Source organism: Phyllobates terribilis, unplaced genomic scaffold (genome assembly GCF_046119375.1).
Source record: "Phyllobates terribilis strain yellow unplaced genomic scaffold, ASM4611937v1 Scaffold_1__5_contigs__length_1240528914, whole genome shotgun sequence".
Classification (NCBI taxonomy): Eukaryota; Metazoa; Chordata; class Amphibia; order Anura; family Dendrobatidae; genus Phyllobates; species Phyllobates terribilis.
The window spans coordinates 1,074,085,753-1,074,098,239 of record NW_027362761.1 but is presented as its reverse complement, the minus strand read 5'-3'; the positions used below and the strand labels follow the sequence as shown (position 1 = coordinate 1,074,098,239).

Genomic DNA, 12,487 nt, shown 5'->3' with positions numbered 1-12,487 from the left:
AGATTGTTTTCCTTGTATGCATGTCTTTTTGCCATTTTATCTTTTTTGTAATATTTTTTAAGCAATGTACTTTATTTTTCATTTATTAACTCTAAAATGTATTAAGTTTGTTCCTTACTGCTCTATACGTACCCACAACCCTGAAGAGGGAAAAAAGATTTCCTGATTGTGTTAGTGCTAGTTTATTATTTAGTGCAGGTGTTCTGCTGGGCTAAAAAAAATAGTTATTCAGTGAAAAGTGTGGTGTGGATGTGTGAACTGACTATGGAGTGCGCTTATCTCATCAGTCTATTGTGATATCTGAGTGGAGGAGTGCGTGTGAGACCCGGAGTACCCCTTTACAGTCACATCCGAGTCACGTGTGTAGCAAATGACAGAAATCTACATTAGGCAAACCACTTGTAACAAGATATTGTATTTGATAAAATAAAAATAAGTTTTATTATATGAAACAGTGAAAATTACATAAGGCCAAGCGCTGCTTTCACATTAATGGTGGTAACCTGTGGAAACATAATAAAAATGAAAACTATGAGCACAATGCAGGGCTCCAACACATCACAACATGATTAATAATGCCTAAAACAAAAGGTCATGTAAATTTTCATTATTGGTAGATCATAATATGACGGGGGAGTTTAGAAAAGAATGCAATGTTTCAGTGCCCTCCAGTTACACTTTCAACTTCCCCATTATGAATTTTTGCAACAGAGGATTGGACCAATCTACATGGTATTTCACTGGTTACACAACTGTATTGATGAAGTGCTTGCACTGATTAGCGAGGAGCAACTAGACAGCCAAAGTACAGTATTACACGTTCTGTCCGGCTCTTTACCTGTGCCAACATGAGCCACACCCGGTGAGGGAGGGGGCATGTTATTTTTGTAGTACATTGTGCATACTGTGCAGGACCCTGAAGAAGCCCTCTCAGATTACATAAGTAGTAACTTGCTTTATCTGTTTTTTTGTGCATATATTTCTATAAAGGGGTTTTCTCAAGTTCATAAATGGGTAAAATTGCTTGTAAAAACATAAAAAATCCCCATCGTTCTCAAGTGTACAGCTCTTTGCCTAGATTATTGGTCACCCTGCAGTCCCAGCCTGGCCAGTTACTTAGCACGCGGCACAAGCAGGCTTTATGCTTTACAGCTAGCTCGTGCCACTCTAAAAAGGTGGCCGGATCACTGGATCCCACCATCCTCAGTGCTCTTGCGCTTCTTCCATTCAGAGGCAAAAATGTCTCTGCTAGCAGCCTGGCAAAGAGCACAAGTGCCGTCCAGGGACGTGACCATGCCGCTGGTCCAAACTGACAATCTTCAGGAGTGCTCTGCCCCTGACAAAGCAGGAGACCGGGGCTGGCAGAGGTAAGCTCTTGAAGCTGGATTTAGAAATAACCCCTTTAATATAGTTATTTTTACTACCTCAAAGTGCTGCCACTTTCTAATGTCACAAAAGTTAGTAATGTGGTAAGAGATATTAGTTTCCAGTAGAAAAGATACAGGTGCATCTAACTAAATTAGAATATCATCAAAAAGTTAATTTATTTCAGTTCTTCAATATAAAAAGTGAAACTCATTATATAGAGTCATTACACACAGAGTGATCTATTTCAAGTGTTTATTTCTGTTAATGTTGATGATTATGGCTTACAGTCATTGAAAACACAAAAGTCATTATCTCAGTAAATTAGAATAATTAACAAAAAACACCTGCAAAGGCTTCCTAAGCGTTTAAAAAGGTCCCTTAGTCTGTTTCAGTAGGCTCCACAATCATGGGGAAGACTGCTGACTTGAGAGATGTCCAGAAGGCAGTCATTGACACACTCCACAAGGTCCCAGAGTTCCAGTTTTCATTTAGAAATCAACGTCCCAGAGTCTGGAGGAAGAGTGGAGAGGCCACAATCCAAGCTGCTTGAGGTCTAGTGTGAAGTTTCCACAATCAGTGATGCTTTGGGGAGCCATGTCATCTGCTGGTGTAGGTCCACTGTGTTTTATCACGACCAAAGTCAGCGCAGCCGTCTACCAGGAAATTTTAGAGCACTTCATGCTTCCCTATGCTGATAAGCTTTTTGGAGATGGAAATGTCATTCTCCAGCAGGACTTGGCACCTGTCCACACTGCCAAAAGTACCAATACCTGGTTTAAAAACAACAGTATCACTGTGCTTGATTGGCCAGCAAACTCGCCTGACCTTAACCCCATAGAGAATCTATGGGGTATTGTCAAGAGGAAGATAAGAGACACCAGACCCAATAATGCATACGAGCTGAAGGCTGCTATCAAAGCAACCTGGGCTTCCATAACACCTCAGCAGTGCCACAGGCTGATCGCCTCCATGCCACGCCGCATTGATGCAGTAATTGATGCAAAAGGAGCCCCGACCAAGTATTGAGGGTATTTACTGAACATACATTTCAGTAGGACAACATTTCGGATTTTAAAAACATTTTTCAAGCTGTTATAAAGTATTCTAATTTACTGAGATAACGACTTTTGTGTTTTGTAATGACTATGTAATATATATGAGTTTCACTTTTTGTATTGAAGAACTGAAATAAATTAAATTTTTGAGGATATTCTAATTTAGTGAGATGCACCTGTATCCAACATAATGTACACAGCAGCACCATGTGTGCAGCGGTTGTATGAAGGCACACCGCATCCTGCCTTAGAGCACTATAATATGTAGATACTCTTCCATAAAAGCAAGGCTTCTAGAGAATATTAATATTCTTATAAGTTGTCGAACAAAACATGGGGCAATTTTTGCAGCCAGAAAATCCTCAGTATGGAGTTATAGGCACAGAGAGGTACAGTAGGACCCCATAGAGATGTATAGGTATTGACCCCCAGCTTCGCACAACTCGGTTGTTATATTATATATGGACATTTTAGATCTAGCGATGCCCATTTTTAGCTGCCGGACACTTTTCTACATTTGTGGAAATCTGCATATCTTCAGTTCTTTCCCTGGTAGAGGAGATGACACTTACAGGCTCAGGAGGAGTCAGTGGGTGGCTGGGCGCTCGGCTCTTTGTCCTTGGCACATTTCTTCTTGCATTCCTCACAGGTATGGTGACAATGCCTGATGTACAGAAAGATCATTATTACTTGGGGGTTCACCATTCAACAGACACCAAATTCAATAAAAAAAAATACACATTGAAATTTATTTATTTATTTATTTTTTTTTTTTTTACACGTTACCAAGACTCCCCTACGTGTGTGTCACTTCGGTGATTTACCAGAGAATGTGATTCGTGCAGAGACTGCCATCAAAATTAAAGTTCAGTTTGGTGTAGCTGTTTGGTGAGCAGTACACTGAAGAGTCTACAATCAGTGATTTATCAGCAGGAGATTATCACAGCGGGACTAGGTCTCACCACATCAGCAGCAAACCAGTCAGGCTAATCTATGTAACCCCGCCCCCACCACTGATTGGCAGCTTGCTAACAATGTACACAGGAAGCTGCCAATCAGGAGTGTGGGCGGGGTTATACACAGCTCAGAATTCTGAACACTGCTACATTTGCAGAAGTAAAAACAGGGATACTATCAAAATGGCACCAATCAGTCCAGTAAGTCAGAGGTGTATCTAGTGGGTTCAGGGGGGGCGCCGTCAGGCCGCCTAATGTGGTGGTCTGCAGTGTCACCAGTGGCGGCTGAGAGAGATTTACTATCTGGGGGGGAGGGGGGTTAATGTAGTGTAACAGGGCTGGGGGAGATTTACTGTGTTTGGGTAGGGATTTAGAGTAACGGGGGGGGGGGATTTAAGGTCACAAGTTTGGGGAGCAAGGAGACACAGTATGGGATGTGTGAGGCGGCAGTATGGAAAGTGAGAGGGTAAGTGTACAAGGAGGGAGGGGGAAACATGTGAGGAGACTATTGAGGGGAATAGTGCGAGGAGACAGTATGGGGGAAGAAAAAAAAAGTGTGAGTGGGCACAGAATAAAGACTGAGCAGTGTGTGTGTGTGTGTGTGTGTGGGTGTGGGTGTGGGTGTGTGTGTGAGGGGGGGGGGGGCGGACGACAGTATAGGGACTGGGCCCTATATGGGGGGACACAGTGTGAGAAGACAGTATGAAGAGAGGGCCCAGTATGGAAAGGATACAGTGTGGAGAGCATGTACCATAAGAGGGACAGTGTGGGGGTGATATTTTGTGCAGGGAATATAGTGAGGGGCAATTATTTATTCAGGGGCTCAGCGAAGGGCAGATATTTTTATTCAGGAGCATTATAATGACACTGCTATCTTTAAGGGCATCGTGTGGGGATGTGCTGCACAAGACCGGAGAAGATGGAAGTCTGCAGAGACGAGCTGTGGATGAGAAAAGTCATCATGGAGTCTGAACAAGATGAAGAAAAGAAAGAACGACTCCAATGGCAGACAGCATCATCTATTAAGTACCTGGATGTAATTTTTTTTTGTAATACTGACTAATTCTCATATTTTAATTTATGTTAGGAGCAGGGGTTGTCCACATATGTGACTGCAGGCTTCTGAATTCTCACAGTGCGCACTGCACGCTGTCAGGATTCTCTCGTGCTGGCGATTTGCATACGTGCAGTCACATGATGACTAGACATGCGTGGCCTCACTCAATGAAAATGAACATGCAAGTCTAGTCAGAATGTGGCCAGAAGTATACAAATCACATACTTGTGCAATGGAGAATCCTAAAAGTGTGCAGTGTAGTGCTGTGAGAATTCAGAAGCCTGCAGTCACACAGAATGGTGGTTCTTGTAATGGCATCTTGTGCTGTTATTGGTTCTGATCCTGTACACATGTAACAATCCATAACTTGTAAGATCATGCGATAAATGGCTACGATAATAAAGTGTTGTGCTGTCTGACAAGTTAAGGGTTACTATGTTTTTATTTATGTTAGGAGCATTAAAAGGGTTGTCCTAGTTTGTGATGAGTCTACAGTCATTCTATGTGACTGCAGTATTCAGAATTCTCACAGCGTGCACTGCTGTCAGGATTCTCTGGTGCTGTCAGAGTGGGAGGTCACAAAACCGCAAGAATGCGATTTACATACATGCAGCCACATGCCGACTAGACATGAGTGGCCTCACACAATGAACATGAATTGAGCGAGGCCGGACACGTCTAGTCAGAACGTGGCCGGAAGTATACAAATCACATACTTGTGCTCACATGACCGTCCACACTTGCCACCGGCAAGGGAGAATCCTAATAGTGTGTAATGCATGCCCTGTGAGTCACAGAGTGACTGCAGACTTTCATCTAAAACCCGGACAAGCCCTTTAATTATAAAATGAAGCCCTGTAGCCAATCCTAACAACGCGTAATATACTCAAGGTCGAGATTCAGCTCTGCTTGCAGGTTCCAGCAGTCACATGGACACGTCACTCATATGCGATTTTCATACTTAGGGTCACGTGACAACGAGCTTTTCTTCCTGCTTCTCTCAGGTTTTCGCTGAACATTGAGAGAATTAGGGAGAGCAGCTTGTCGGCACGTGACTGAGTGTGCAAATCGCATATGTGCTTGGTGGGGGAGCGCCAAACTGAATTCTTGCTCTGGGTGCCAGAAAACCTAGAAACACCTCTGCAGTAAGTGATGCATCGCTGGAATGAGGCTCTCTGCCCCTATATCCTGCAGCTCTCAGATTACATAGCGAAAACCAACTGACAGATTCCCTTTAAGACATTGGAGAGGGAAGGGGGTGACTTGCAAGTAGTGAACTCCCCCTATATAATGTCCAATTTTATAAATATGGCATATCGGCAGATAGTTTCTCTGTAATAGAATCATGTGTGTGAACTGAATAGACAAAACAATATGACATTTGGGTATAAATCTGTTACAATTTATGGCACATACTTGTTTTGGCGATTGAAAAATCCGGGACCAAATGGACCAGCAATACCAGGGGTAAATCCAGCTTCAAATGGGTTCTGCACTCCTAGTTTCTCAAACTTTTTCTGGCATGTTCCAAAATAGGAAATCTTTCCAATGGTGAACCCCAGGAACCCGGCCACTGAGTCACACAAGAGAACATTAGTTGTTACTTTACTTTTTGTTCTCTTTCTTTGCACCCAGAACAGGCTGGTATTGGTACGATATACAATGTCTGCACCATGATAACACTCATACTTACATGCAAGTTTTGGCAAGGAACCAAACCGTTTGTTTTTAGAGAGATATCCTGCAGGAAAAAAATAAAGAAATAAATATTGAATGAGCTACAACCTATTTCTAACATGTAGATGTAGGTGGAATCCGACCCAATTATAACATATCCATTAATTCTTAAAGCACAACTCAAATCAAATCTAAAAAGCTCTATAGGTGATGGACAATGCCTGTGTATCTTTTTCCTTCTTTATGCAAGGCAATGATTAATATTTGTAGGCGGTCAGTGAACTGGGGGCAATTGTCCATGAGGAATGTGCTAAGATTCCTCGGCAACCACTGCCAGAGGCTGGTGTCTGCCGATTCATCACGTTTGCAGCAGGTCGTAACAGCCAAACGGGGCTGTACTAATTGTTCAATCCTTTTCTTTCTCATGAAATATTTTGTATGAACTGTCCATAAACAGTGATCCTCACAATGCAGTAATAATACATTCAGACTGCAGCAGATGGATCTTGTGTTAATACAACTGTATACATGTGATCACTTACCTTGGAAGATGAGGACTTGTGTGGCCACCATGCTGGTAAGGGACAGAGGCAGAGCTGCAAGAACCAAAACCAGAAATGAGTATTAAAGTATTCAGACAAGCAAAAGGGGCACTCAGATTTTTTTCAGGGTTTTTTTGAAAGCACCATTCCAGAGGGTTTTATTGGTGGAGTGGTGTCACTAATGTCTGCTCCCTGCCTCTAGTCTGCTCTTCCCGTTGCCACTCAGGTCTTGCTTTCATCTTGTGACCGCAGCTTCTGACGGTCACAAGTTCTCAATCTAAGTCTATTCTAATGTAAGATATTCCCATAAAGAAGTGACGTCCGGCTCACCCAGCAAACACTGGAGAAATCCGTCAAGTCACAACCTGCAGAAGACAATCCGAGCGGCGCCGGGAAGAGCTGAAGATGGCGGCTGGTAAGCAAAATATTAAGGGCAGGGAACAGACATTAGTGGCACCATTTCTGCCGTGAAATTTGAAGGGAAAAAAAAAAAAAAAAAAAAAAAAAAAAAACAAACACACCGGAGGGGTGCTTTAAGATCTCAAGAAGAAAAAAAAACGAGCAGATTCTGTATATTCTGAGAAATTCTCCCTTGCAATACTTCTAAGGTGAATATTTCCATATACACTGTCCTTTGAAGCTTGTATGACTGTGCACAGAGGCATACTGCTCTGTATTAAAGGAACCATGCAGACATTGTACAATGCCATACAGTCTGTGTGCCAATGTGCATGAGCCCCAAGGATGGAACTGAGAATGTACAGGTCGGCTTCACAAATGTCCCACTTATAATGGGAATGTCCTGAATTGTGGGTGATGCCTGTATCCCCCCCAGCATTCCCGAACCTGCTCATCCCACACTCTAATTTACATAGTCTGTTTCCAGCACAGAAAGTATATAATAAATAATGAGCTTGAGTCCAAGTCCAAAGAGTATTGTTATATCCTGAGAACATATGTTAGTGATTATATTGATTACCTCTGTACCAAAAACTCTCTTCTTTACATTCCTTTATGATTTTACCAAATTCTTCTCTGTGTGCATGGGAAGTAATAGGGCAATGCATCTGTAAAGAAGGAAATACACATATTACATAAAAATTCTTCTGAACTCTACAGACTTGCAGGATGGAAGTGCATGGGGGCGGGCGGTGTCAGTGCACCCCAGGGGGGCGGGCGGTGTCAGTGCACCCCAGGGGGGGCGGGCGGTGTCAGTGCACCCCAGGGGGGGCGGGCGGTGTCAGTGCACCCCAGGGGGGGGGGGGGATGTCAGTGCACCCCAGGGGGGGGGGGGGATGTCAGTGCACCCCAGGGGGGGGGGGGGATGTCAGTGCACCCCAGGGGGGGGGGGTGTCAGTGCACCCCAGGGGGGGGGGGTGTCAGTGCACCCCAGGGGGGGGGGGGGGGGTCAGTGCACCCCAGGGGGGGGGGGGGGGGGGGTCAGTGCACCCCAGGGGGGGGGGCGTGTCAGTGCACCCCAGGGGGGCGGGGCATGTCAGTGCAAATCTACTGCTTAGTCACAGTGCATGGACACACCCCCAGTGCACTTCCAGGTTGCTTCGCATATGACTTCTACACTACACTAGACTTCTTCTACACTACACTAGACTTCTACACTACACTTCTCATAACTGGCACATCGAATCTCAAATCTCTACAAAAAATTTATCATTTTTCTTGAAGGCTAAACACCTATAGAGCTATATCACTACTTACATATGTAAAATTATGCTGACAGGTATGGCTTTTGTGACACAGTAATTTTATATATACATACATGCAGTCACGTTTAATTTGTCTGGTAACCGGTTACATTATCTTGTGCACCTGTGTGTAACTGATACACTTTATTTTATTTTTATTTTTTACACTGTCCATTGTGAGATATAAATACCTGATTTTACAGGTTGTGTGGGTAATAGCTGACTGTGAATAGGCAATCCTGTATAGCTACAGCTATAGTACATTGAGATGCCCAAACACTGGTCTAAGGCCTCATTCAGACCTCCGTGTGTTCTGTTTTTGAAGGATTGAACAGGTACCCATTATAATCTATCGGTCTGTTCATATGTCCGTTTTTTTACCAGAAGCAAGGATGAAAACTACCCATATAAGTCTATGGATCTGTGAAAATCAGGGATGGCATCAGTTTGCAGTCCGTTATTAACACTGTAGTGGATAGGAGAAGTTATTACTATACATTTATTTATCCATATGTGAAAAACACTGATGGTAAAACTGACACTCTAGCCAAACACTAATGGCACTCCTAATATTTTTTTGTGTGTACATGAAAAACACGGATGTCTGATTGAGGCCTAAGAAGCAGATATTTTAGGTTATGTTTACATATATAAAAATTTGTTACAGGATCTCTGCAACCCTCCCAAACTTCGGGTTAGAGCTTGTAGAAACATTAAAATGGCAAAAAAAAAAATTTCAGTTGCAAAAATTTCTGCCACAAATCTGCTGCATGTGAAAGTAACCATGTTAGGCCTCTTTCACACGCATGTCAAAAACTGGTACCGGTGTCACCAATGATTTGAATCAGTGTCCCATCCGTGTGTCTGTTACCATCAGAGTAATCAGTGTTTTTCCAGTATGTATAAAGAAAGAAAAAAAAAAATGACAAAGCTTCTCCTATACTTTACAATCTTAAACATATATATCACAATAGAGGTCATCTGTGTTTATAAAGACGCTAGTGAACGGTGTTTTTCTGGTACATTTTTCCCTATAGATTTCTATTGGGCTCCAGAAAAAGATCATTAAAATTCAATTGTGAGTTTACAAGTGCATAATTGTGATTTTTCTACATGAAAATAGTGCATTCTAGATCCGTTGTGTCAAACAAAGCACAAGGTAAACAACCTCCAATAAACAAAGAAAATTGTTATGTCTTATTTTGGTGTAGAAACCTGCAGAACACATGCAGAAAAAAAGTCAGTGTTTCTGCATGTGGGAACATGGTATTATTGTTATCTATGGGATAGTGAAATAAGTCATTATCATGTTATATAGAGTTAAAAACAGTGAATATAGTTCTCACTTCTGTGCAACCAGAAGGAAATGTGAAGGACAAAGAGGAGCACCGCTACCCTTGTGAATGTTTGCTAAGTGCCTGTCGGGTAAAGTGCACGCCCTTACTATAATGGGGTGTGGAAATAAGGGAAAGGTAAGAACCATGTAATTATAAGTCTAGAACGATAGAAGTAATCATTTGAATTAGGATGAATTCACATGTTTTTGTTTAAGCTAAAGGAAAAAAAAATGACTTGGACAAGTTTACAAATGAGAGATTTGATGCAGAAATTTCTATAACTGCTCCATTCATCTAGATGGAGAATGCAGAATACGCCTTATGAGCTGCCACACAACTGCTCAGCATAAGGACCCATTAAGATTTTGTTTGCTTATGAGAAAAAAAAAATGAACCATCTTAATTCAGTGTGCGGTTTCTGAATTTCAACCATATTTGTTCCATGTTTCCTTTTTTTACCACCAGCATAGCATCCATTTTTATCATATGAAAAAAAAAAATGCCAAGCTTCTCCTAGTTCCTACATGGTGGAGATGCGGCATGTTTTCCGCAGGTGCCTGCACTGAAATACACAACTGCAATTTGCTGTGTTTGTCTTGATGTTTCTTTTCGCTACATTCTTCCTATTTTTTTTTGTGTTTTTGTTACAGCATATTTTTATGCAGAAGTGCAATTCTGCACTTAAAAAGGCAATTACAACTTTACTTGCATTTAAAAAAAAAAACAAAACAAAAAAAAAACCACACAAACCCCCCTTCCCTAGAAACATCCTACATCATTTAAAGCCCAGTGGACATAATATTTCATGAAATCACACCCACTTTGTTTGAATTGCTAAAAGCAGTGGATTCTCTGTATAAAAATGCAGTGGATAAGAATAAAACAAAGAAACAAACAATTTGTGCTTACGTTATGTGGGAACATGGCCCCAAACAGTAAACAGATGTAACACTGATGGCAACCATGTGCTTTCCTTTTTTTTCATGGACCCATTAACTTTCATTGGCGAGCGTGATCTGTGACTCGGATCAAAAGGTGGACTTGTCTCTGCTTTGTTTTTTTGCGGTCACTTGGTCTGCAAAAACAATACGGACATGTGCACAGCTCCATAGAGTATAAGGAGTACGTGTGATAAATTGCCATGTGAATGAGGCCCTAGAGGACTGGTGCTTGTGCACTTGGCTGTATTTTAATTTTGTTAAGTATGCACTCATAATAATGTTGCAATAAAGGGGCATAAGGCCTGTACAGTGCACACGAGGGCACCTTATTCTCTATTCTGTATTTCTTCTTTTAATCACTTCTATAGCGCCGTCCCATTCCACAGCGCTTTTTCATACAGTATTCTCTATGAATAGATCTGAAAATACAAATTCTGCCATGTTGCATAGGGCTCAGTGTGCACAGAGGTATGAATAAGCATTGCTTCAGGCATATGTTAAAGGAGTTGTCCACTACCATACTTGGACAATCCCTTCTCAATCCCTATGGTTCTCCCTTGTAAAAGGAGAGTGAAGTGTAAAAAACTAGCCATGGTACAATAATTCTGAATATTTGGTACTAGTAATACTTATCTTATATACCGCACAGAACGGTAATTCTTTCTGTCCAGCAAAACCAAATCTGTACAGACTATACATCGTACATGGTGATGAGGACGTCACTCATCATCGGTGCACAGTGTATATGTTTCCTTTCGGTTGTATATCTTTCGATTCCCTGAGCGGTGGGAAATGTATACTAAAGTTGCATTACCAATGTAGAAAGCACTTGATATAACTGAAACGAGTCAGCAAACAATTGAGGACACGCATCTACATGCCTTACTGACAATGGGTGGGGGTATGAAGATAATAGAAATACGCTCAACTGTGTCACCACGTACCTATTACATATATATATAAAATAAAAATCACTCGTATACATGAGCATTCGTACTCTCCATTCATGTCCCTAAACACAAATATAAATCAGTTATCTCCTACCTGCGACTTTCCAATTATTGCAAAACTACAACTCATTGCATGCTGGGAGTTGTAGTTTTGCAGCAGTTGAAGAAAAACAAGTTGGAGATCACTGAATCAATATAATAATAACTTACTAGATTTTTCTTTTCTGTTGCCTGGTCTGGAGCTTGTTGTGGGTCTGGAGCTTGTTGTGGGCCTGGAGCTTGTTGTGGGTCTGCAGCCATATTTTCTATCAGTAGATAGCAGAGAATGAAGGTCAGCAATACAATGTGTGTGCGAACTGGAGATGTCTGCTGTTATGGCTGTGTGCAGTTAGGAGGGCGGAAGAGATTACCAAGACACTCCCATTACTAGATGACGTGAGAATTTCTAGGGGACCTGGAGAGGGAATCATACACTTTAAATACATAAGCATTGAGCAGAGTGTGCCAGAAATCATACACACCTAAATACAGACCATACAAGGATATCCGACTATACACTAGTAAAAAAACAAACAAAAAAACAGTGCTCCCTGAAATTCTAAAAAAAAAGATGTCCTTGATTTGCCCTCTTCTGCAAGTTGTTACTTTGTAAGGCTATGTTCCCACATAGCTAGGGGTTAAGCTCAGGAGGGCGAAACATCTTATTGGGCCCCTGACTAGGTAACCCTGATTACATCAGCCGAGTACAGTAAAATCACAGCGTGAGCCGTCAGAATAGAATAGATAGAAGAGATATATAGATAGAAAGATGTATATAAGAGATATATAATTCGTGCAGTGCGTGTGTAGCTTACTTTACATGTATTTAGCTAATAATTAGAAAAAATGGGATGGGGTACCC

At 41.8% G+C, this 12,487-nt stretch overlaps 1 protein-coding gene across 2 annotated transcripts; it reads right to left on the bottom strand.

Annotated features, from left to right (window-relative positions):
• Window positions 1-396: 396 nt before the first annotated feature.
• Window positions 397-12,023, bottom strand: OCIAD2 (OCIA domain containing 2). 2 transcript variants are annotated; one of them, XM_073645508.1, is made up of 8 exons: window positions 11,797-11,954; window positions 10,605-10,770; window positions 7,635-7,722; window positions 6,656-6,709; window positions 6,130-6,177; window positions 5,853-6,009; window positions 2,996-3,087; window positions 397-503 (listed from the first exon to the last, which is right to left on the bottom strand). In XM_073645508.1, exons 2-7 carry the CDS (start codon window positions 10,617-10,619, stop codon window positions 3,000-3,002), a joined length of 450 nt encoding a protein of 149 aa, XP_073501609.1. In that variant the 5' UTR covers window positions 10,620-10,770; window positions 11,797-11,954; the 3' UTR covers window positions 397-503; window positions 2,996-2,999. The 2 variants fall into 2 exon arrangements, with proteins under 2 accessions (XP_073501609.1, XP_073501608.1); XM_073645507.1 differs by lacking the exon at window positions 10,605-10,770 and having other exon boundaries at window positions 11,797-12,023.
• Window positions 12,024-12,487: the final 464 nt, after the last annotated feature.